The 26,616-nt window shown below is 38.1% G+C and overlaps 2 protein-coding genes across 4 annotated transcripts; one reads left to right on the top strand and one right to left on the bottom strand.

Annotated features, from left to right (window-relative positions):
* The first annotated feature begins 473 nt into the window (after positions 1-473).
* Positions 474-7,097, top strand: LOC127440789 (tubulin beta chain-like). Its single transcript, XM_051697697.1, has 4 exons — positions 474-629; positions 1,030-1,138; positions 1,843-1,953; positions 5,785-7,097. Exons 1-4 carry the CDS (start codon positions 573-575, stop codon positions 6,867-6,869), a joined length of 1,362 nt encoding a protein of 453 aa, XP_051553657.1. The 5' UTR covers positions 474-572; the 3' UTR covers positions 6,870-7,097.
* Positions 7,098-7,472: 375 nt separating this feature from the next.
* On the bottom strand, positions 7,473-26,326 carry LOC127440750 (afadin- and alpha-actinin-binding protein-like). 3 transcript variants are annotated; one of them, XM_051697583.1, is made up of 14 exons: positions 26,129-26,326; positions 21,533-21,690; positions 20,369-20,535; positions 17,363-17,563; positions 16,978-17,088; positions 14,546-14,681; positions 13,979-14,054; positions 13,692-13,872; positions 13,263-13,407; positions 12,966-13,102; positions 10,775-10,948; positions 10,064-10,181; positions 9,723-9,873; positions 7,473-8,438 (listed from the first exon to the last, which is right to left on the bottom strand). In XM_051697583.1, exons 2-14 carry the CDS (start codon positions 21,561-21,563, stop codon positions 8,327-8,329), a joined length of 1,740 nt encoding a protein of 579 aa, XP_051553543.1. In that variant the 5' UTR covers positions 21,564-21,690; positions 26,129-26,326; the 3' UTR covers positions 7,473-8,326. The 3 variants fall into 3 exon arrangements, with proteins under 3 accessions (XP_051553543.1, XP_051553544.1, XP_051553545.1); XM_051697584.1 differs by lacking the exon at positions 26,129-26,326 and having other exon boundaries at positions 7,473-8,182; positions 8,325-8,438; positions 21,533-25,895; XM_051697585.1 differs by lacking the exon at positions 26,129-26,326 and having other exon boundaries at positions 17,363-17,560; positions 21,533-25,897.
* Between the last annotated feature and the right edge of the window lie 290 nt (positions 26,327-26,616).

Below are 26,616 nucleotides of genomic sequence, written 5' to 3'. Positions count from 1 at the left end.
TTGCCTAGAAACGATTTTGGCGGAATTTTGTAAACATCATTTTGGGGGATATACCTCTGATTTTAAATGTTTTAAATTTTATACACATATATATATATATATATGGCCTATTTTTGCCCAGAAAGTAGGAAAAAGACAAAGCTTTAAAATGGAGCTTACCTCATTTTACCGGTTACCTTTTAGACTCAACACTAGTCAATGCTGACCTCTTCAGGAAGAGGGGAGTACATGAACACATACTCGTTTTGAAATAAGCTTACAGAATTATAAATCACATAATTGCAAGATTATGTGACTTAAGATGTGTCAGCTTCATGGATTCGTGTAGACGTTGAATCAGCATTTTCAACGCATGAGCGCGAAAGCAGGGATGACGGCACGACATGCGATGCTGCAGCACTTTCACTGCATCAAACCCCTGATTGGCTGACGGGAAGCGCACAGTCATCCAATCAGCTTCTCCATGAGCCGCTCCTTACCGCTGACTGTAGTTATCATCAGTGATAGAGAGTCAGAGCCGCATCAGCCGCAGTGACACACAGCACATCCTTTACATTATCATCACCTGCACAATGAGGGAAATTGTACATATTCAGGCCGGACAGTGCGGTAACCAGATTGGTGCTAAGGTAAGATTTTTAAATAAATAAATTAGATTGATGTACGTATATATATATATATATATATATATATATGGAGGCAGAATGGTCCATTTTAGGTGGCATGAAATAAAGAATATAAATTAATTAAATGAATGCTCTAGGTTGCTAAAAAAGCATTGAAAAGCATTGTCTTTTCAGTATTAAAGTGTGGCATCTGTTATGTGGGTGTGGTGAAGGTAAAGGTCTGCAGCGGCTCTCATGGTCTGTGCTGGATTTATCAGTGCATTGCTCAAACACAAAGAATTTAATGTGAATGCATGCAATTGTGTTCAGCATCAACATATATGAATAAAACAAAAACAAAACAAAATTAAAATAACTGAAAAGTAAGAATACAGTACTTGACAACCTACTATTGTTGGTGCAGTTTTGGGAGGTGATCAGTGATGAACACGGTATTGACCCCACTGGCAGTTACCAAGGAGACAGTGATCTGCAGCTGGAGAGGATAAATGTGTATTACAATGAGGCATCTGGTAAGCACTTGAGTCGCTGAGTGTTATGTGCATTGAGTTATTTTGATGCATCAGTCGGTTTTTGATTAGATATGTGTTTATTAGTTTATGTGGTGCTGAATATAGTCAGATTTTCATTATCTCATCATTAAAGGCCTCTAGTAGCACTCTGCAGTTCTGCCAGCTCTGCTCCCCTGACCATAGACCTATTTCTGCAGCTGTCAGCTATTGGCTATTTCAAAGGCTGGTCTGACCTCCTGCTTATACATTATTGATTTGCCATTTTCAGACTGGCCGCTGCTTTTCACCTGACTTAATTACCACACATCCATCTGTCCAGTTTGCTCAGCGGTAGTCAAATTCCATTTCTGCCGTTTCGGACAAGATCATTCGAACCTCAGTTATTAAGCCTATGCAGTCACATTATGTAAAAAAAAATATTTTATCTGTAGTTACTTTTGTCCTCAAAGCAAGAGAGGACTAGAAGGAAAATGGATGACGCTGCACTTATTTAAGAGGGCCAGCATTCACTGTAAGGCATGTGCCCAAAGCAGTAGTTATGCTTTCATTAAATAAATTCATTTAAGAAATGGATGAACCCAGTATGCTCTATGCAGACTTCATTCAGATGAAATGGTTTTAGATTGGAAACATTCTTTATTCACAGATTTTGTATGTCGACGCCCTTTGTATGTTTATGCCAATCGTCTGTTTCGGTTTTACAGGAAACAAATATGTCCCCCGTGCCATCCTGGTGGACCTGGAGCCTGGTACTATGGACTCTGTCCGCTCAGGCCCTTTTGGACAAATCTTCAGGCCTGATAATTTTGTATTTGGTATGTTTAGGAATCTCATGTTCTATCACCTGTACAGATTTAGTTAGTCATACTATCTATGTGGAGGCAGAATGGCCAATTCTAAGATGCACTTTATTGCAAACAAAGCAAAAAAACAAAAACAAACAAAAAAACAAAAACAAATTAAATATATATATATATATATATATATATATATATATATATATATATATATATAAACAAGAGAAACTTGGAACTGTTAATTGAAATGAATAATGACTTGACCCCTCTGGGGTATTACAGTGGATAATTAGGATAAACAGTAGAGTTCTAGGACATATTTAGGAAGGATTGGCTCTGAGGTTTTAGCAGTCTGTCAGAAGTGACTCAGCTAAATGTGGTGAAGCTAAAGCTTGATAGGTGCTGCAACTGTAACTGGAGAAATTCCACAGCTTCTCCAAGTCATGTAGAATTTCTAATGCAAGTACATTCATTTTAAACACCCAAGAAATCACCAAAATTAGCAGTACAAAAGCTAGCAAGGCTATTTCTGCTTTCAAGCCGAATTACTGTCATTACAAAATGGCAACTCAGAGAATCTACTTAGCGCAGTTTACATCCACTATGCAAGAAATTATTTGTTTCCATGACAACGCCATGGATGTGTGGCCTTGTTGTCGATGACAGTAAAATAATTGATTAAAAAGTAAAAAATGATTTCTTTACATCTACATGTTCATGCAAAATATTGAAGAGTAGAGAAAGCACAGCATTTTAAGGAATATTCAGTTCAATAAAAGTTAAGCTCAATCAGCAGCATTTGTAGAACAATATTGATTGCCACAAAAAATTATATATATGTTTTCTTTAAAAAACAAAAATAAAGCAAAAAGCAAAAATACAGTGAATCACAATGAAAGTGAATGGGGCCAATTTTGGGGGGGGGGGGTTAAAGTCAGAAATGTGAAGCTTATTTTATAAAAGCACTTACATTCATTCTTCTTTTAAAACTCATGTATTACTTGAACTGTAAAGTTGTTTAAATTGTCATTTTTACAGTCAATTTAGTGTTTTAGGGTCTGTTGACGACATCGTCATGGCAACAAAGTTGTAAAATTGCCTGTAACTTTACACAGAAAAGGTTAGTAAGTGATTTTATCACACTAACATCATGTTTACACACATATTGTTTATGTGTTGTGGCTATAGTTTTGAAAAAGTGAGTATTTTAATGTTTACGGATTGGCCCCATTCACTTCCATTGTAAGTGCCTCACTATAACCCAGATTTTTGCTTTTTTAAAAGAAAAGGAGGGGTAAGTCAAAATAAATGATTGTGGTAATCAACATAATGCCACAAATGCTGTCGATTGAGCTTAACTTGTATTGAACCTGGAATATTCCTTTAACACTGGATATAATGAAACAGCATATCAAATATCTGTTGCAGTACCTAACTACCTTTACTTGATGGCCACTGCCATTTTGGTTCTTTTTAAATGTCATCGCAACAGACAGAAAGAAGTCAGAGCTTTCATAAAATACAGAGTTTCCAACTTGTGATTACAAGTTTAGCAAAGATGTGAATGGTTTTATTATTCAGAAACTCTGAAATTACTGTAATTCCAACATGACAAGAACACAGGGTAAGATTTGGAAAAACTAGTGTCCGAGTGCATTCAAAGTTGTATTCTGACAAAGAACATAATATTTACTTAACACTTAATGCATGGGTGTTTCGCTAAACATTATAACATACAGTACTGTACCTCTGGTGCTTAGCGACCTGCCGCATTTATCACAAATGGAGCTACAAATGACCCAGCATTTTCAAGACAATTACAAATTATATTCTGTTATATATTGATGTTTTAAGTTTCATATATCAAAGAGATCAATGATGGAATGGGATTCATTACTTTCACAATGAAATTTATGACATGCAACTGGCTGTCAAACACATATTGAGCTACACCAGAGACTACTTAGCAGAGATGGGCCACTTCTATTTAAATGAATGCGAAAAATTGGAACCACTAACCAAGAAGCTCACACCCAACGGTCAACGAATGTAGAAAGGAAGTCCCGCCTTACAGGTAAAAGAGCCAATCACCTTGGAGCTGCACTGTCATGACTGGAAATAGCCTCCAGGGAGTGTTCCAAAGATGGCCGCCAGTGGACTGACTTGCTAGAAAGACTTTGGCTGCACATAACAAATAAGCTATAAGCGTCACATATGTATTTTCTCAGGCAGTTGTTGAGTCTTAATAGACGTAACAGAATTTCAGCAGTACACCCAATCATGCATCATACTGTTCATACGTTACACTTGCTGTAGTTTCCTTCCATGTTGCTTCTTCTTCAAATAGCAATGTAAAATCACTGAAACAACAGTGCCACCTTAAGTAACAAATGGCATTTATAATACGTATGTGTATACACATCGGAGATACGGTTAATTCACCTTTGTTGCACAGAAGATCAACATATAGTAGTCATTTGTATAAATATATTATTTGTGTCTTTTAATACAGAAATAGATGTCCTGTGATAGTAAACATATAGATATGAAATAATCAAAAATATTATTTATGGAAGCACGTATTTATCGTGACGGTATTACATATCTCGGGTCACTAATGTCCCTATACACTTTTGGTAATGCAAACTGAATATATATTCATTTATTTATTTGCAATTTTGGCACTTTGTTTTACTGTTACATTATTCATAGCAGAATTGTTGAGAAAACTACAGATGTGGGGGCATAACTCCAAAAAAATAGATGAGGTAAAGAGGTGGAATGAGGTCCCAGGTAACTGAAGACCCGAGGTATGCATTTAAGTGTTAAAGTAATAGTTCACCCAAAAATGAAACTTGTCATATTTACTGACCCTCACATCATAACAAACCTGTATTATTTTCTTCTGTGGAACACAAACACACACAAAAGATATTTGTATCCTATATAACTCATTTGCTATATTACACATCTTCTGAATCCATAGAAAGGCTTTTTTGGAAGTCGTTATTTACTGAAAATATTCCCCTCTGCCTTCGCTCTCAAATCTCATTTGTGTTTGCGTTCATTTCAAATATGGCACGTCAAGACAAATTGTAACAGGTTTGACGTCAATGAGCACATTTATATGCACAGCAATACTCCGATAACTATCAGTTTATTCAGTCATCAGATTACTTTCTGCTTTGGACCTCATAACGTAAACAGGCAACTGCAGAATACTTGCACGTACTGGATAAGCTGGTAAGAACATAGGTAAAGATGTTAACATACAAAATGAAAACGGGGTATCGAGCAAAAATCTGGCCTGTTGAACAGTTTTGCTGTAAGGTCAGTAGCCGATTTACTCGAATAGGCGTTTACATGATCTTACACGTAGTCGGCTTATTAAGCATAATCGTGTAGGATGGTGCATGTAACCAGGCTCATTGATGTGAAGCACCCTTGGTTCTCATGTGTCTCATTTATTGATATCAAACATGGCAAAATGCGTCTTGACGTGTTATTTGAATTGAATGAGACTTGAGAGCTTTGGCGAAAGACTTTCAGTAAATAACTTGAATTTCAGTCCTCACAGAAAGCTCAAGAAGACATTGTGCATGTCGTATGGACAATTTTTATAGTACTTATGGTGAATTTTTAGAGCAACAGCATAAGTAGCCTATAAGAAGAGCACTCTGTAGACTCCAAGACATATTTGCTTGTGTTCCACACAAGAATAAGTCTTGCAGGTTTGGTACAATATGAGGGTGAGTAAATTAGTCATTTTTGGGTCAACTAACCCTTTAGAAGATAAACCAGTGTTGTCAATCTGTCTGTGTAAACTGGGAAACATGGGCTTTCTTTCAGGTCAAAGCGGAGCTGGGAACAACTGGGCCAAAGGCCACTACACAGAGGGAGCCGAGCTGGTGGACTCCGTGCTGGATGTAGTAAGGAAGGAGTCTGAGAACTGCGACTGCCTACAGGGCTTCCAGCTCACACACTCCCTGGGCGGAGGCACTGGCTCTGGAATGGGCACCCTCCTAATCAGCAAGATCCGTGAGGAGTACCCGGACCGGATCATGAACACTTTCAGCGTCATGCCTTCACCCAAAGTGTCCGACACAGTGGTGGAGCCCTACAACGCTACACTGTCTGTGCATCAGCTGGTGGAGAACACAGATGAGACCTTCTGCATCGACAATGAAGCACTCTACGACATCTGCTTCCGCACACTCAAACTCACCACTCCTACTTACGGCGACCTCAACCACCTCGTCTCAGCAACTATGAGTGGGGTCACCACCTGCTTGCGATTCCCAGGTCAACTTAATGCCGACCTCCGCAAGCTGGCAGTCAACATGGTACCTTTCCCACGCCTCCACTTCTTCATGCCTGGCTTTGCCCCCTTGACAAGCCGTGGAAGCCAACAGTACCGTGCTCTTTCTGTGCCAGAGTTAACCCAGCAGATGTTTGACGCAAAGAACATGATGGCGGCCTGCGACCCACGCCACGGCCGCTACCTTACCGTGGCAGCCATCTTCCGTGGCCGCATGTCCATGAAGGAGGTGGATGAGCAGATGCTGAGCGTTCAGAACAAGAACAGCAGCTATTTTGTGGAATGGATCCCGAACAACGTCAAGACGGCAGTTTGCGACATCCCACCTCGTGGTCTCAAAATGTCCGCCACATTCATCGGCAACAGCACGGCCATTCAAGAGCTGTTCCGCAGGATTTCTGAGCAGTTCACCGCCATGTTCAGACGCAAAGCTTTCCTGCACTGGTACACTGGAGAGGGAATGGACGAAATGGAGTTCACAGAGGCTGAGAGCAATATGAATGACCTGGTGTCCGAGTATCAGCAGTACCAAGATGCCACAGCGGACGAAATTGGCGAGTATGAGGAAGACGATCTTGAAGAGGAGGAGGATGCTCGTCAAGAAGCTCGCCATTGAAATAGCTCCCCAAAATGCTTATAGCTGCATAGTTTCATTTTATTTTCGAAACCATGGCTTTTAACATCTCTGAAAATGCCATAGCAATGCGAACAGTCATTTAGTCAACGCCAGCATCAGTTTTGGGGGCATAGGGTCCTCTTACAAAGTGTTTTGTAACACGTACTTCAAACTGCAATTGCCATGTGAAAAATAAATGACGACAATAAAATCAGTCTAATATAATTACCCACCACTCTCTTGTCTATAGTTGTTCAGTTGTAGTATTCTAGTATATGAGAGAATACCATGAAAACATGACCAGGTCATGCTTTCTCAAATATTGCATAAATGAAGCCTATTTCAAGCCTATGCTAATTTTCGTGTTATTCAGTATTAAGTACAGTATGTTTAAATGAACATACAACAAATACTACCATGATGTATAAATACTTCACAAAAAAATTCACAATGCAAAGTTTGTAATGACAAGATTGTTCTTAAATCTTTCAAGCTTTATTGCATTGATTCTGAGAAATGTGTCTGGAAACGTGGCTTCTAAAAATATTTTAAGCTCTACCAAAGACATTCATGATTTGTCCATTCAAATATTCAACATTCAAGAGAACATAACATTTATTAAATGAAACAACCTATTCAATGTCTTAAATAGTACATAATTTCACTTAATTACAATCATAAAAGTACAAAACTTTTAAATCTAAATATCTTACCTGAAACCTAACCCAAGACTGAGTTACGCATGTTTTTAGCAACAATAATATGCAAAACATCAAATTATATTAGATTTGTATTAGTGTTTAAAAAGTATTGCTCCTCTTAAAAGTGCAAAATCAGATTGTGTATAATAATAATTATTATTATACACAATCTGATTTATAATTATAATTATCTTTATTTATCACACATTATACATTTGCACATATACAGTGAAATTCTTCTTTTTCACATATCCCAGCTAGGCTGGGGTCAGAGTGCAGGGTCAGCCATGATACGGCGCCCCTGGAGCAGATAGGGTCAAGGGCCTTGCTCAAGGGCCCAACAGTGGCATCTTGGTGGTGCTGGGGCTTGAACCCCTGACCTTCTGATCAGTAACCCAGAGCCTTAACCGCTGAGCTACCACTGCCCCATGTAATGCCTTATGAACTGTACATACATCATTAATTCTTGTTATAACTACAATACACATTGGCAGCTTTAGTAGTTTATCACTATGAGATCAGAAGAGGTCAATGCAAATGTGAACAAATGATCGTCTCTGAGATCAGTTTTATCCAGCTAAACACACCAGCTCTTTTCCTCAATCCAGCTCCCTACAATAGGGAAAACACAGCAAATCAGATGAGGAGGTGAATAAGCAGGTTGTTGGGAAGACTCCAGGAAAGCTTCAAGTGCCACTCGAATGAATCATGGAGTGCGTCTTGTGAGAGCGAGCACACTGTAACACTGCAGTACCTTTAGATGGGGCTTTGCTCATCTCTGACCAATGAGATGAAGCTGCAATCTGCAGAGCCATTCCGCAGCCGTGATTTAGTCAACGTTTCACTGCTTGGTCGTCTGCCGGGAACTCTGGAGACAGAGAGATTTAGGATTTCTTAGGCACAGTGTATTTCACTTATTACAATGAAATAACATTCCAAAACACTTGTGTACTTATTAAAAGCAGTCAATTCCTGTTACAAAACATACAAAACGATTTTTGAGGACCGGAAACTATACATTTGTTTCATACTTTCCCCACAAGCCAAAACGGGCTAGAATATGGTACTAGTGGCTTTTTTTTTAGCACGACAGTGCCAGTCCACTTTTTCAGCCGTATTCAGGAAGTGTTTTTCCCGTAGGAATTTCATAAAATCCTTAATAGAAGAGTTCCAAGACATGAATCAAACCAATCAGCTCCGAGGTGAATCACAGCATTACAAACTTTGATTCGATGCATAAAAATATTTGGAAATCGGAGAAAAATTCAAAAAGGTACAAGACTTTGTACTTAACGTCTTTAATGAAGGCATGAACTTTAAATCACATTGCGAAGCGTTGCGAATGACGCAACTGAATTTAAAAAAGTGAAAAAATATTGGTTAATAACTATTGGTTTAGCTGTTGATAAGTATAGAAACATTTTGCAAAATATTCAGATGGTTGCAAATGTACAAGTAGTTTGAGAGTGTAGGGAGATCGATCGACTCAATTGCGCCATTTACAGGGAGTCATGGGAATGGGTGGTTGCTGCAGAGCTCTTTTGGCGCACTTTGCTTGCAGCAATACATTTTTAAATTGTTTTTTAAAGATTAAATAACGTAGACTGATGGCTTTAACAGAAGTACCATTGATTAACAACCTCATACCTCACAGTAGCTGTCTTTAAAGGTTTATAAGTTACCATTAAAACTCTGTTTGCCTATTCAGCAAAGATGCTTTTGCGTTCAAAGACAACAAAGGCATTTTTAAACTACTTTTAACTAGACACAGCATCTTAAATTGCACATTTATGGCCCGAGACACTGAAACACAATGCATTTTTGCACAAAAAACATTTTAAAATCGCACAGACAGAGTGCGTCCTGAGAGAGAGTTTTACGAACTCAAATGAAAATGGATTATTTTTTTTAAAAAAAAGCACTTATGGAAACAGGCCTAAATATATGTAAAAGACAAAACAAAAAAATATGTTCTAAAGCCACTTTTTGTATAGTGTAATCAATACTTTCATGGTCAGCCACAATAATGCAACATATTTTAATAATCTGAATATTACATTTATATTTCATAATGTTCTCCTTTTGAGTACCACATAAAATGATGAAATTTTGATGAACTACACTTTAAAGACTCATTGGCACATGACGGTACCTGCTCTCTGGAATGAGTCGCAGTGTACGGTAGAGGTCAGCGGTGGAGGGTGTCTCCACTGGAGCAGCTTTGGAGGTGGAGAACGCGGTGTAGGACGGGGACTGTGTCAGAAGGGGTGGAGTGGACTGGACTTTGGCCTCAGGTTCTGTACCTGCAGATGAGCACATAAAATGTGGATTGAAATGTCCACATAAATGAGCATTTTAAGGAATTGAGCACAAATGTAAAAACCACAGGCCTTTACAAAAAAAAATACCTAGTGAAATTAAAACTGCAAATTTCTCATTTAACGAATGAACGTCACATGTATGATGTTTTGTCGAGTCTCCAGGGATACTTACTGACTGATAAGGCACTTTGAGGTTCAGGCAGTGCAGGTCTTTTGCGGTCTACAAATGGAGTCAAGTTTAAAAACTGGGTCTTCAGCCACGCAGCTCGATCCTCTTCAAAAGCTTTTCTCTACAGAAGGAAGACAGAAACAGGGATTAGACACATTTGTGCATTAAAGACAGCTAGATGGAATTCAATGGAATTGAACAGAAGGCGCATTTATAGGTGCATTAACTCCCATAAACCATTGCTAATGTACACATTTAATACACTGGAGATGCTTCTCTCCACCCCACAGATTGATCTGATTGGTCCATTGTTTTAAAACTGGTATTGATCAGCTGCGTGTCAAAATCTGAACTAATTTTGGAGTATTTTTACCATGAAATGTGAACAGCCCCTTAAACTTTATTGGGTCTTTTTCAAGTGTGTTTAAATGTACTGACTTTTAGGTTTGAAAACATGGGCCAAAGGACTGTGAAGATGATTAACGATCCACATTGACGTTGCAAATTTTAAATAACAATATGTAGTGAAATGACACAGATCTGGCCACCATCTTTTAAAAAGGTACTTTTAATATTTGAATTTAAAAATGTTGTTACTCAAAACAACCATTACATTTTAGCTATTTACAGGATTGAGTATGCCCCACCGTGACTGCAAACATCCACACCCAGTGTGGTTTAATTGTTGTGTGGGTCATTGGGTTTATTCAGTACCTCATGACCCAGTCGAATAGCAGCTTCAGTGAAATTCTTCCTCTCTCTCTCAAAGTTCCTCTTCTGTTCATTAAAGAGTCTCCACTCCTCTTTCAATCTCTCTTTCTCCTCCAGTGTGTAGCAGTCGTTCAGTAGAGCTGCTGTCTCATCATCAAACGGTGAGCTCAGCTGCGGCTGAGAGCACATTAACACACACACACACACACACACACACACACACACACCTCAATCAGACTGAATATATTCAGCCAAATGCAAACACTGTGTATGGTCTTGATGTTTCAGAAATGTCTAAAAGTTATTCAGTTACACCGAACAAAAGTGGACTATTTTAACAACACACACAGGTTTAATTTCTAAGCAAATAAAAATGACATTAATTTAGACTATAGACGGTATAAAGAAGGCGTTGATTTACAAGAACCAATCGCCCTAATGGGTTTTGAGTCTGTTTACTATTTTTTTTAGCATGGTTTGAGTTAAAGAACAATTTATAATACAGTTGTTGTCAGATTTTGTTGTTGATTCTAAATATGTTTTGGAGAGTTCAGTCTCTCCATTCAAGCAGATAGGAGCTGTAATTGTTTGCCTATCGCCTACATAGGAAATAGCTGCCCAGGGCGTTAACAAGACGGCCGCTGCATGAACGGACTTAAAAAGGGACTCTGTTTAGGCTGGCATACCGCCCATCCAAAGTGAAATAAATCACAAGACTTTAGCTTCATTCATACTAGCAGTGTTCTGCATTCTTATCCCAATTTATGTTGTTGCTCTTTTGGTGTTTATTGCCATATTAGCATCAGGGGCTATAATATGGTTATATACATTACTTTAAAACATTAAAGAAAAAGTATAAAGAAATAATTCTATATAAGATTCCTTAACTGTATTTGTGATAAGTTTTCCAGTTTACACTGTACTCAACAAGTCCTACAAAATATTATCTGAAAAAAAAAAAAAAACAACCTTGTCTAATTACATTCAAAGCAGAACAGTCCAAAAGAATGTGTTTCACAGTCAAAGTAATATTACAATTATGACATTTTGGTGGTTCCTCACCCTTCAATACAAATTAACCCAATTTATAAATGGGACAGAAACAGTGTTCATTCAAAACGTATGCAGTTATGCCTGTTTTCAGATAATCTAGTGAAATAAATACTGTACACTTAATCTTATTTAATAAGTTCTCTCAGACGGAAACCAAAATATATGACCCTTCATAACAAACGAATAAGTCTGGCATCAGTGCAAATACAGCTTTAAATTATGTAACACGAGTTAACCCGTCATCACTTGAATTCTACAATAATGCAGCAAGTTTCGTCGTTACTCAGCAACCATAAACAACAAAAATTTTGCATTGTACCTAACAAACCCCTCTTAAAATGATGGTTCACCCAAACATTTAAAAACTCATCATTTACTCACTCTTATCCCATCCCTGATGTGTATGACTTGCATTCTTCAGCAGAACACAAATTAAGATTTTTAGAAAAATCTCTCGGCTCTGTAGGTCCATACAATGCAAGTGAATGGTGGCCAGAACTTTGAGCTCCAAAAAGCGCATAAAGGCAGAATAGAAGCAATCCATAAGACTCCAATGGTTAAATCCATAGCTTCTGAAGAGATATGATAAATGTGGGTGAGAAACAGGTCAATTATTGAAGTCCTTTTTACTATAAAAGTCCACTTTCACTTCCACATTCTACTTCTTTTGTTTTTAGCGATTCACACTCTTTGTGCTTATTGCCACCTACTGGGCAGGGAGGAGAATATCTTTAGATTTAACCACAGGAGTCGTATGGATTACTTTTATGTTGCCTTTGTGCATTTTGGAGCTTCAAAGTTTTGGTCACCATTCACTTGCCTTGTATGGACCTACAGAGCTGAGATATTCTTATAAATATCTTCATTTGTGTTCTGCAGAAGAAAGAAAGTCACATCTGGGAAATGATGTAAGAGTAAATGATGAGAGAATTTTCATTTTTGGTTGATCTATTCCTTTAATAAGTTCCTCCTCATCTTGACTTGTTTGGGACACACCCCGCACTGTTCTCGCATATATCTGTGCAAAAAGATCCACTACGGTATAAACAGTAAAGCATGGTCTATATACAAGCATCCCACTAAACCCAAATGTACGTTAGTGTTTGAAGTATATATTCAGAGATATAGAGATCAAGAATACCTGCAGGAGCTGCTGCTGCATGTGGATGAACTCTTTACACTGCTGCAGCTCCAGTCTCACACGCTGCACCTCCTCCTCATGTTCACTCCTGGAGATCAGATCTTCTCCATCACGCTCCTGACAAGCCACCAGAGATGCTGAGAAACACAAGAAAGCGTTCACTGTTATGATACAGTCATTTATACGACCCTTTGCTTGGCCAATTATTGACTATCAGGTCTTCCACTGGCTTCAAAATGAATTTGAAGAGTTAAAATCAATACTATTAAACAAAAAATGAATGTGCACATGTCGTACCTTGGCTGTCGAGTCTCTGCATGTGGCTCTTGAGTTTCCTCCACTGCAGGCGGATGCTGTTGGTGAGCTGCTCCCGTGCCCGTTCACAGGACTGCTCTAGAGTCTCTCTGCTGGTGTTAGCCTCCTCTTCAACATCAGAGCCGGCCTGATGTTACACATCACAGACATCACTCAAGGAAATACAACATTACAATCCTTACAAAAGACTGTATCTTACTTTAAAAAAAAAAAAAAAAAAAAGGCCAAAAGTCAGCATGAAACCAAAATTGACGCCTTTTAATTCCTGGTCTATTAAATAACTTGCTCCACCTCTGAATTGACATGCCTTTTCAGCTTATGTAACCAAGGCGTTCACCTACTGTAAGGTTGTATTGCATGACTGAAACACATATCGTAATTTTTGAAAGTGTATGTAAGATGACTTCAGACCTGTTCAAGGCTGTCATCTGCCAGCTCTGTTTTGACACAAGGTTTCTTTGGGCTGAGAATGGAGATCATGTCTCCCTTCATTTGCTGTAAGACCTTCTTCAGCTCCGAGTTCTCCAGCATCAGAGATCTCTGACGAGACTCATAATCACTCAGCAGAGCTTTGTACATCTCACCCTCGTGTCTATTACCACACACACACAAACACATTACCGTACATTTACTCACTGTTGTCACAAAGATCTGAGTGCATACAGTACTATACGGCTCACATTACTACAGCAGGTTACCTGGCCTCCATCTTGCCCGTCTTCCAAAGGCCTCTCTTTCCATCTGACCTCCCCACGTAGTTTGACACTTCAATGGCTGAACCAGAGGAGAAGACAATATTAAAACCGTGTCTGGACTGTTCAGGTTTCTCTTTGATGCCCGAATCTTTTGACCAGTTTATATAGCACAATTTGGCAAATTCTCCAGGTATTACATGCTTGATGAAAATTTGCTGTATACTGCATTTAAGTAGTACGGCTAGCCCGATGCACACCTTTCAATTTTTTTTTGTTCTTTATGATTGTTGCTTGTCACACTTCAAGATATGACCCTGATGAGAATTTTCAAGCCAAGGCAGACTGTGCAACATCGACTATAAGCTTTAGTATGCTATTCCGAACATTGTCAATGCCAGTCATTATCCACAAAGAGCTTCATCATAAAAACTGGCATGACTATTCCAGGCCTAGAAATCACAATTTTAAAATTCCCAAGCATTCAGAGGTTTTCCATGATTTTCGGAACCCTGATCTGCTTTTCTTAAAAAAATGGTAGTCTTGAAATGAAAAAACAAATTGTCTGCTCACAGAGTTTTTTGTCCCTCTTGTCCATGAGCAGCTGGTTGAGACGCTCCTTCAGTTTGGTGCACTCTCTCTCTTTCCTCTTGGTGTCGTGGTTGTACTGTGTGGCACGGCTTGCAATGATGCTTTGCAGTTTCTGTATCTGCATCATATCAATTACACATGACAGACAAATAGCCACATTCAAAGCCTTTGCAAAACTGATATTCACACACCTGTGACTAAACATCAAACATAGAATTCAATATTAAAAAGGAATTTTCTGGGTTTAATACAAGATAAGCTCAAATGACAGCATTTGTGGCATAATTTTCATTACCAAAAAAAAAATATTAATAATTCTGAACGTTTATAATTGTGTGTATGTGTGTTTTAAGCAGAAATCACAGTTACAGGAAGGCACTTACAATGAAGTAAATGGAGGCCAGTCCATAAACGCTAAAATACACATTTCAAAAGTATAGCCACAAGATGTAAACACAATACATGTTAACATGATTTTAGTGTGATAAAATTGCTTACTAACCGTGAAAATAGTTTGTCTTGTGGCTATACTTTTGAAACAGTGTGTATTTTAGCATTTACAGATTGGCCCCTTTCACTTCCATTTTAAGTGCCTCACTGTAACCCAGATTTTTGCTTCTTTTCATTTTTTTTTTTTTAATAAGGACAATTTATTTATAAATGTTTTTGGTATTCAACATTATGCAACAAAAGCTGTTAATTGAGCTTAACTTGAACCCAAGGGCGTAGGTTTGGTTTGAAAGTTGGGAGAGACATATTGCAAGGATAATATTCAAAATGTTGGTATTAAGAAAATGCAAGAAAGTTAGTCTGGTAATACAGTATAGGCAAAATAACAATCACCTCAAAAGTCTCATTTCTTATTTCTGCATCACCATATTTAATATTACCTTTTTTTTTAATAGGAATTTCAAAAGAATACAAAAATTAAGAACTGACCACTAGGGCTTCACGGTTAGGAGGAAAAATGTGATATGCGATAAACCTAAGATTAATGGGTCAAAATCAAATGTTATCTTTTTCCAAGAAGATTTACCTTGATAAAATAATATCCAAGGGACATGAAGTGAATTTCTGTAGAATCATTATTCTGTAGAATTTCTGCTGAATTCCCCATTGGGCTGCACACAAAACTCAGGACATTTGACCTTTTGACAGGAAACATTTGTACACGAAAAGTATGCTTGTTTAAATCGATTAATTTCATGGACTGGACGTAACAAACCAATGTAAATCCGCCCGCGTAATCTCCAAAAAAATTACTTTTTAAAAATCGTACAAATGACTGTGATTGGTGCATCCTAACAGCACTGAGAAACGTAACAGGTGTCACGTCACAACACTGTTTATGTGCTGCTTCAGAAGAAAGAAGGACAATCATTTTCACATGAATAATTATACTAAGGCCCTTTGTTGGTCAGGGCATTTCCGATTTTCTAAACGTTTGGTTGGGACATTTCCCCATCATCCCTACCCAAATCTACACCTATGATTGAACCTAGAATTTTCCTCTTAATGTGGCAAGTTGCTAAATTGCTTCCAGCTTACAATTAGGTTAATTATCTTAATTTCTTGGCAGAAGAATTGTTCTTTGTTATTTTTATTGTTAAAGTAATTATTTATTGCTAATTGGCATCTTTCATCATAATGCAGTTGTCACCGTTTTACAAAAGGTTAAGGATTTTTAGACTTTGCGGCATGCCTAAGAACACCTGGGTAGCTCAGTGTTAAAAGACGCTGGCTACCACCCCTGGAGTTCGCTAGTTCGAATCCCAGGGTGTGCTGAGTGACTCCATCCAGGTCTCATAAGCAACCAAATTGGCCCGGTTGCTAGGGAGGGTAGAGTCACATGGGGTAACCTCCTCATGGTCGCTATAATGTGGTTCGTTATCGGTGGGGCACGTGGTGAGTTGAGCGCGGATGCCGCGGTGGATGCCGTGAAGCCTCCACACGCGCCATGTCTCCGTGGCAACGCGCTCAACAAGCTACATGATAAGATGCGCGGGTTGGCAGTCTCAGACGTGGAGGCAGCTGGGATTCATCCTCCGCCACCCGGATTGAGGCGAATCACTACGTGACCGCGAGGACTTAAAAGCGCATTGGGAAATGGGCATTCCAAATTGGGTAAAAAAAAAAACACCCCTTATAAGTGGTGAAATCACTCTTACACACAGCCTCTTGTGGCTTATTTTTTTTTAATTAATTAAAGAGGGTACTGTGTAAGCAATAGAATGTAAAACAGTCTTCCATTTGTGAATAATAAGCAATATCAGTCTTGATTCATTAACCCCAAAAGTTGCCACTGAAGCAAAACACCAAACCACATGTACAGCAGCAAATACAGAGTAACATGAGATGGTTCAGTGGTAATGTCTGCTGAAGCATGAGAGTGAGGACTGAGATTTTCCTCTTACTTCCTCTTTCTCTGACTTGAGGCAGTTCTGTAAGGTCTTGATCTTCAGCATTAGCTGTCTCTCTCCCTCATGAAGGCCCGAGTTCTCTCTTCTGGTGTGCTCCAACTGGTCCTGAGACACAACATTAACATCATTAACAGCAGATTACTAACTTGTTTGCACTCCTAGAGTATTATAGTTAGTTTGTTTTTGCCTTTTTATAGATAATGAAAGTACCGAAATTATGGGAAGAAGAGGGGGGACCTTGGGATCAGGTCACAAAACAGGCCAGATTGGAACCCACATCACTTGCACAAGCACCAAGGCCCTATGAGTCTATAGTTTATCTGCCAACAGCTACACTTGATTGGAATTAACTGGACTGTAATGTAGAAAATCTGAGTACTTTGAGTCTGGTGTTGCTGTGCTGCATATGTTCGAGGTCACTGCTATTCTTCAGCTGTTGGGTCTCCAGCTCGTGTAGAGAGCGCTGAGCTCTCCTCTGCAGCTGCAGCAGTTCATACAGGAGGTTCAGAACCAGCACTGCACTCAGGCTGTCTGAATTAGAGTCCAGATTCACTCCAGACAGGCCCAGAGAACACATCTCCTGAGAAGGAACCAGAAAAGCATCAAAACATCTGCTCATTCAAAAGTAATGCAAACTATTCTAAAACCCATGAAAACTGTGTGAATATTTAAATCTGACATACATATGCTTGTATACACACTATACAGGTGGACAAAGGAGTGAAACCTGCTGTTGACTTCAAGTTTACGGACATGGACAAAGATAAGGCAAATAATACCCTCAATAAAATGTAATGTTGTGCTAAATGGCGAGTCATACTGACTCATTTTGCACTCTGCTCACTGTCGGAGCTGTTTGTGCAGAATATTTTACTTACTCTTGCATTATTAGGGCCCAAACACTGAAAGTGTGGAGGCACTATTGTTCTTCTAAGGATTATTATTATTATTTTTATTATTATTCTTTCAAGGTTTTCGGTACTTTTGGGGTACTTAACGTGTGAAAACTCTTGAAATTTTGCACACACATCAGACTCGTCGGACATTGGGGTTGGGCAAAGTTGCAGGGGGGCGTGCAGGGGGGCTCTGTAGCGCCCCCTTTAAAATGGGCATGTAAGGGGGGCTCTGTAGCACCCCCATTTTCACCTACAGTCACCAAACTTGGTTCATGTATAGTTCTCATAAAGCCGAACAACTTTCATAATGATAGTCATTAGCTCTGCCCAACAGGAAGTCAGCCATTTTGGATTTTCTGAAAATCACAAGCTCTGAACTTTTAAATACTCCACCTAGGGGATTCATGAGACTGGCACCAAATCATGCCAAGACATTGTAGACGCTAAATTGCGAACGGATTTTTGATATTTTGAATGGTGTCGCCATGGCACAGCAATAAATTTATGGCTAAAAATGTGAAACAGGGAGCAAAAGTTCATGCATGGGCATGTAAGACCACCTCTGTAGCACACCCTTTAAAACGGGTGTGTAAGACGGCCTCTGTAGCACCCCCATTTTCACCTACAGTCACCAAAATTGGTACATATATAGTTCTTATTAAGCCGGACAACTTTCATAATTAGTCATTAGTCATTAGGTCCGCCCAACAGGAAGTCGGCCATTTTGGATTTTTGAATATTGCAATCTCTGAACTTTTAAATACTCCTAGGTGATTCATGAGACTGTCAACACATTTAGACAACATTATGCCAAGACATTGAAGATGCTACTTTGTGAACAGATTTTGATATATCGAATTATCGGCATTAAATTAATGGTGAAAAATGGGAAACAGGAAGTGTGTCATATCTTGTGTGTGCAATGTGTGATTTAGATCAAACTTGAGATGCACATTTAGTCTTATAACATGGATTTGACTATTTTGGGTCACGGTCGTAGCATCACCACCTGGCAGCAGGAAGTGTGGCTCTTACAACAGACTTTAAAATAGTCCTTTTATATTTGCCCAAATTGCTTCAAAATTGTTCACCTTGCATTGTTTTCCAAAAGCAACCGTGTGGAAATGGACCAGTTGTGCTTGGGCCCGTCATTGCTGCTTGCAGCTATATTATATTCTTCTTGCCCTTTTGACACATTTTTTAGTAACACTTTCTATAAAGCCCATATTTGTAATGCATTTTAAATGCATCATAAATGCATTATAATGCATCGTAAATGCATCATAAATGCGTTATAATGCATCGTAAATGCATCATAAATGCATTATAAATGCATCGTAAATGCATCATAAATGCGTTATAATGCATCGTAAATGCATATAAATTCCATTATAATGCATCGTAAATGCATCATAAATGCATTATAATGCATCGTAAATGCATCATAAATGCATCGTAAATGCATCATAAATGCATCGTAAATGCATCATAAATGCATCGTAAATGCATCGTAAATGCATCGTAAATGCGTTATAATGCATCGTAAATGCATATAAATTCCATTATAAAAGTTTGACTTGTATAATGTATTGTACAGTATGTTACAAGTTTGTTATTGCCTTTACTTAAAGCAGGCTGAGATCACTAATAATGCTATATGATCACGTCAAGCCTTATGACTATTAACACCATGCTGCTTTTGCATGACAGCACTTTTACAATCCCTAACATATAGGCTACTTTATATTACATTACACCTTCTGAGGATAAAATTTGTTGTGTTTTAATGCATTGTTCTCTTTTAGGTATAACTATGAATAGGTTAGTTTTTAGAATGTATTATAACTTCTCAAATAATTGTAACTACAGTTATAGCATACAAGGTGCATTATGAGATATTATAATGCATTACAATCAATTTATAATGCCTTTACAATGCATTTTTAAATATGTGCTTCATAGAAAGTGCTACACATTTTTCCATTAAATCTAAAAGTGTAGAATATGACCTCTTTAAAGTTTGTTTGCATATTATTACAGCATGATGTATAAAACGTGTTTTTGCAATGCTTTTGTAGTGTATTACTTGACTAATCTCAAAATCTGAAATGAGCCAAAACTAAACAAGTACTTTCATACAATACTACTAGCTTCGTTTAACTTTACGGTCAAGTTTAGAGTTACTCAAAATGTCAAGGAGTTAAATGTAGGGTAGCTTCTCTTTCCACAGACTGGCTTAGGGGTTAGTAGGTTACACAAAATTCAGGCTAATCAATTTGTCTTTCTTTACATATAAAATGTTTGAACTTTTTATGAGTTAAATCTAATGGTTTATTTCAAGTGAATAGTTCACTTAGATGTATGATGAAACTTATAACATACCAAGATGAAAGATATAGTAAATACTACAACCCTTGAGCCTTCTCATTATTACACATCTACCAGGTAAGCATGAGCAACACTTTGAAACCCCACCCATCATAATGTACCTGATTGATGTACGTGATACACTGGGACACATTCTCCTCAGTGCAGAAAGCACTTAACACACTGTAGGAGGTTTTGGGCAGTGCCATAGTGTTATGCAGTGATGGGATGGAATTCTGCCTGGGAGGAGACATGCTGATCCCAGAAATACTGGAAAGCCCTTTGGTCTCTGTACAGAGGACAAAAGACAGGGCAGAGCCCGTTATTAGAGCCTGTTGAAACCTGAAGCTCTCAAATCTACTAACATGTTGTTTTTCCACATGGGGTTGTGCAGCTGCAAAAGAGTTCAGTATTAAAAAGGTAACCTGACTTAGTTTGTTAAAATAGCTGAGATTTAGTTGAAAGACCAAGAAACGTTACAGCAAAACATATACCTAATTTGCTTAAGCATATTCAAGTATGAAAAAAAAAAGAGAACAGGGTGAAATATTATTATTATAAAATATTTTTTAAAACTATGACGGGCTGGTCAGATGCTCACACAAACAGCTATATTTTGATACCCTAAAGTGTCAGTGTTTACACCTTTCAGGAAGTCAACCTACAAATGACTTTCTTATAACTGTCTCTAAATCTTAAACTATTATTAGAGAAATTATTTTAACTAGAGGTCGATCGATAGTGTTTTTTGCCGATACCAATAACTAAGCTGGTGGAAAAGGCAGATAACCGATTAATCGGCCGATAGTAAAAAAAAAAAAAATGTATTGAATGTTAAAAAATTCATTAATCAACCGTAGATCATCAGCGATCCGGTAATAAAAACAGACTTTCTCCCTTTCCTCCAAAAGATACCAACAGTCAAAAATCAACAAAAACATTAACATGAAGATATAATTAATGTATATCTACTTAACCACAAATCTCTTCTGTGCTAATTTTTTATTACCTTATAAAGGAGGAACAATAATAATAAAAATAAAAACATAATAAAAAAACATTTTAAAAAAAGAACTATCAGGAACTATTGGCTTTGCGGATTTTTGCCAATAACCAATAGTTCCAAAAAGCAACTATCGGTAAAACCGATATATCGGTTGACCTCTAATTTTTAACATAAAAAGAAATTGCACACTTTCCCTTTAAATTAGCTCAGGTTTAATAATAAGATCCAGTGAACTCTAAAATGATACGAACATGTTGCAAGCACTGCATACAATGCTCACCGAGATATGGATCTGGCATCATTGTTGGCATCCACCAATCTCCAATGTCAACATTCAGCTAAGATGGAATGCTCGGGTGTCCCGGTCATCCAATGGAGATGCGAGGCTGGACTAGTGTGGCTGGGACTGAGACAGAGGCCAGTGCAGGGCCGCTGGTCCTGAAATAGAATATCCGGCACACTGGATTACACAGCAGAAGGCCTGTGATGCTGGATTAAAAGCTATGCAACACTACTGTGGGATTACCAAAACCATCGTGTGACGGAGGGGGTGGAGAAAATGCATAGAGGAAGAAAAGCACAGGAGATTAGAGAAAAGCATTAAGGTGTATTTCATATAGCCGATGAGACAGGTGAAGAGGCTGATCTCAGATCAGATTACTTCTATAATAGAAGCATGATAAAGTGTAGTCTGGAGGTGTAGGCAATTCCAAATTCAGTTAATACAGCATTATTAGTACATTTTATTGTAAATATTAATAAATGTTATTATCAATTGATGTCTATGGTTTACAGTGAAGAAATTACGTGGGTTCTTTCTGAAAACTTTTTTTTTTTTTTTACTTGGTTCAATGGACCTGTATGATTATGTCGGACATGTCCCGGTTGATAGGGATGCACAATAACATTTTCTCGATACCTGAACTCTTAGTATCGGCCGATACCGATCCGATACCAGTGTTGTTTTTTCTTAATAAGTTTAGTTTTTCTTAATGAGTTTAGAATATCTATAACTCAACTGATTGTGAGAACTCTTATGTGTAAACAAACAAAAACTGATTTTCTGTAAAGCTGCTTTGTACCAATGTGTATTGGGGAAAGCACAAATAAAAAAAAACACATTTGTCTTAATGTGAAAATGCACAGTAAATATAGGATTTCTTATGGAAAATGTGTGCTACTGTCCACTACAGTGGTCACTGTATTTAAAAGTAAAAACTTAATAAGGTTTCTTACCAGATGTAGTTTTGTTGCCGTTTCTCCCATAGACAAACTCAGCTGTGATCGGCACAAAGTTGTTCTGTCACATGACTCCGTACGTCGAAAGTTTAACCTTTTACTGACAGCCCAGAGTGTCCTGAACTGAGATCAGTTGGTTTAAATTCATTTAAATTATGCATTGCATATAGCAAAGACAAAAAACAATGTCCGCGCAGCAGGACGTGGGGGGGTCGCACGAGGTTAACAGAGCAGGTGCGATAAATGACGGTCACCCGTAAAATATCGTCATTATGTTAAATCCTGAGTTTTTCCTGATCTGCAGGAAATGGGGTGTTTCAACCCCACAAATAGCACTTTTGGGGCATTTTCAGATAATTTTGAGAAAAGCGCTGATAGACAGCAGTTCTTTTGTGAGCTACAAAACAACCCGGAAGTGGCGGGGCGGAGCGTTTGTTTGTAAACAGTAACTTCATCTATGGTATATGCTTCTGTTGAAGCCATCAGTCTGCGTTATTTCAACTTCAATTGAAACTCTGTTAAATTTGAAATAGAAGAATTTCTGGTGAAGAATTACACTTCCCATGATACTGCAGAGAAATGTTTACCAATCAGACCCACCAATATTTTCAAATGCTTTTTTTTTTTTTTTTTTGCTTCAAATCAAAGTTTGTAATGCTGTGATTCACCACAGAGCTGGTTGGTTTGGATGGCTTAGAACTCTTTTTAATAAGCATTTCATGAAATCCCAATGGAAAAAATGAATAGGAAAAATACTTCCGAAACAAAGGCGGCTGAAAAAGTGGGCGATCACTGATGCTGTCTTGGTTAAGCGCATTGCTATACAGTTGCACGGTTGTTCTTTACAGTTGCTATGGCATTGCTTGGTGGTTTCTAGGTGGCTGCTTACTAGGACTGGGCAATATGTAAAAAATATTTTATCGATAATCATCTTAAAAAAATATTGCGATATCCAATTACATCATCAACCCCCCCTGCCGAAGGTCGGTGAATATTTTTGCTTTATTGATTTTGTTTTAAAAATGTTATTCATTTACTGAAACATGAAAAACTTTTACATTCAAAATGCACTTTAAACTAAATGAAAAAGCATTAAAATAACGAAGTGATCAAACAATCTTATATAACCACCTCCCCAAATCCAAACATTTACCATCTCCAATGGCCCCATTTGCCATCACCCAAGTATACGTCAACGACAACAGGTCGAAAATTACTAACAGCCTACAAATTAAGAACTAAAGTCAATTATCAATTTAAAGATAATAATAATCATAATAAATAAGCCTAATAAATTCCCTTCTGTTCCCAAAGTAATGCTGCCAAATGTGTGTTCTTATCGAATTTGTGTTTGTATTGCATTTTGGTAATACAGTTAATGCTTCCTAAAGAAAAGAAAATAGAACTCAATTTTAGGTTCAAGGTGAATGTGGTCTTGTATTATTTAATGATTTAACCACTTTTGTCTTTGTTTCTTTAATACAAAGATATACATTACTGAACCTGCAGAGTTGCGTTCACAATGCGTGTTAACACAAACTGGTCCGTGGAAATAAAACTAAACACACAGCACCTCCTGAGATGAGCGGAAATCGTTTGCAGCATTCTCATAGATGACATTATTTTTGAAAACAGATTTCAGATGAATGAAACTGAGAAAAAATAAAAATAAAAATAAAAAAGAGTGAAAACTGTTTACATGCGCGTGTTCCACGAGACAGACTAGCACTGCACACCTCTGAACAAACAGCCAATCAGACACGAGCATTGACGGCTTTTCTTTTGTCTGTTCTTAAAAATATAATAAAGCGTGTTTTTTTCCAAGCGTGTGTCTTTGTGTCTAACAGGATTTCTTGTCATGTGTCATTCCGAGATGTCTTACAGGTCGCCCGCCTGTTGCAATCATCCATGCGATTATCTAATCAGCCAATCAGTGTGGCAGCAGTGCAGTGCATAAAAATCAAGCAGATATGGGTCAGACAGCTTCAGTTAATGTTCACATCAACCATCAGAATGGGTTAAAAATGTGATCTCAGTGATTTGGAGCGTGGCATGATTGTTGGTGCCAGACGGGCTGGTTTGAGTATTTCTGTAACTGCTGATCTCCTGGGATTTACACATGCACAACAGTCTCTAGAATTTACTCAGAATGGTGCCAAAAACATCCAGTGAGCAGCAGTTCTGTGGACAGAAATATCTTGTTTATGAGAGAGGTCGACAGAGAATGGCCAGACTGGTTTGAACTGACAAAGTCTACAGTAACTCAGATAACCGCACTGTACAATTGTGATGAGAAGAATATCATCTCTGAATGCTATTCTGAGATACTGGTTGGCGCTGTTTTGGCAGCGCGAGGGGGACCTACACAATATTAGTCAAGTGGTTTTAATGTTGTGGCTGATCGGTGTATACTGTTTAATATACAACTTTCCAGAACCATGGTTTTGTCATTTCCCAAAATATGGTCGATCATCAACTGTCAATGAGTGTCACAATCGGCATCAGGTTATATGTAAGATATCATCGATATCCGATTACATCGTCATATATCAAATTCCGAAGTACGGGCAATAAAGATAGTGCCGTTAACCTTAGCAAGCACCACTAAATATACAATTAAATAAATAAGTTACCTATTTAGGCCATATATGTAATCAAACTGCAAAGAAACCCTCTGATCTGTTAGCCCACAGAAATAAGGAAGGAGGAAAAGCAAAAATCAGATCAATCTTTAACAGTCTATAATTACCGTATGAGTAACTCAACAAAATGTACCACCGATATGTGCACTTCATGGGACACTATGAATAACAAGAATATCTAAAACAGCAGATTAACTGCTTCTCTCATGATTATAGAGAGGCATACAGAGAAAAATGTAACAATATAAACCACATTTTAACCTCCCCAAAACACTTCTCATATGGTTTTATTAATCTTAGAGAAACAACACTGTTAATTTGGCTATCAATGCCCAACTATCACTAATATGAAAATCATACTGGCTTCCTCAGATCTTTATATCTAGTATTTGGTCATTATTCAAATACAGAGCTGAGGATGATGTCAGACACGATGTTGATTTCCTCTGGAAATCTCTTCTTCAGAGCGTCACACACAACTCCTGCTAATCTAAATCTTCACACCATGACAGATGGCAAATCCCTCTTTAAAAGTCCCTATTTAACTCTGGCTGGCTGTCTTCAGCCTGTTTTATGTCGCTGAAGCCTGATGGCGTATTTGATCACATTAAAAATGAGATTTCACATTACTGTGACAGACGTGTTTGTACAGAATTTGCATGCAAGGTCAACAGGTCTTCCATGACTTCTAGTGCAGCAGTATACAACATTATACCATGCAATATATTAAATGTCTTTCACGTCTTCATGGTGTGGCCCCAGCGTGAAGCATCTACATGGGGGGGGGGGGGTCTTGTACTTGCTTGTTTTGATTATTGGGGGGGGGTGTTACCAGCATCACTGGTTTGTTTGGTTTCCATGCCTCTGCCTCTAACGGACTGCTTAGATAGACAGCATCTTATACAGGAAACTACGTGCGTTTGAACGAGTCTATTCGAACCCAGACATTTTGTCTATGTAGAGAGCACACTAGATTTAGAGACAAGTTGACTTACCTTCAGCTGCAGGTATACGGATCCAAACACAGTCCGATTAACATATGCTCGTCCACACGCGGGTCTGATCGATAGTTTTGATCGGTGTTTCAAGATCCCGTGCGCGCTCGCGTGTGGATGTGTGATTGTAGGGCGCGTTTCATTCACCTGCCCTGAAGCGCTCAAAATGTTTGGGTGGTTTGAAGTACGCCACCGTCCTTCTAGACAACCAAACGCGACGCTCATTGGCCAGTCCGTTGTCAAGCAACCAGTATGTTACCACCTCATTGGCTGGAACTTCTCTCCTACCTACCCGGAACAACATGCAACAGGTGTTTAACGTCTGCGTTCATGAAAAATTAAATTAAATTAAATTATTAAGAATCACATATAATTAAAATAAAAGACAAAAACAAAATAGTATGTTTTTTTTTATTCAAAAGTAATTTATTCAAAGTAATTAAAATACTTACGTATTTTTCAAAAAAAAAAAAAAAAAAAAAAAGAAA

The sequence above is a fragment of the Myxocyprinus asiaticus genome, chromosome 5, assembly GCF_019703515.2.
Source record: "Myxocyprinus asiaticus isolate MX2 ecotype Aquarium Trade chromosome 5, UBuf_Myxa_2, whole genome shotgun sequence".
Taxonomy (NCBI): domain Eukaryota; kingdom Metazoa; phylum Chordata; class Actinopteri; order Cypriniformes; family Catostomidae; genus Myxocyprinus; species Myxocyprinus asiaticus.
Note: the sequence above shows the minus strand (reverse complement) of the source record. Positions and strands in the feature narration are given on the sequence as shown.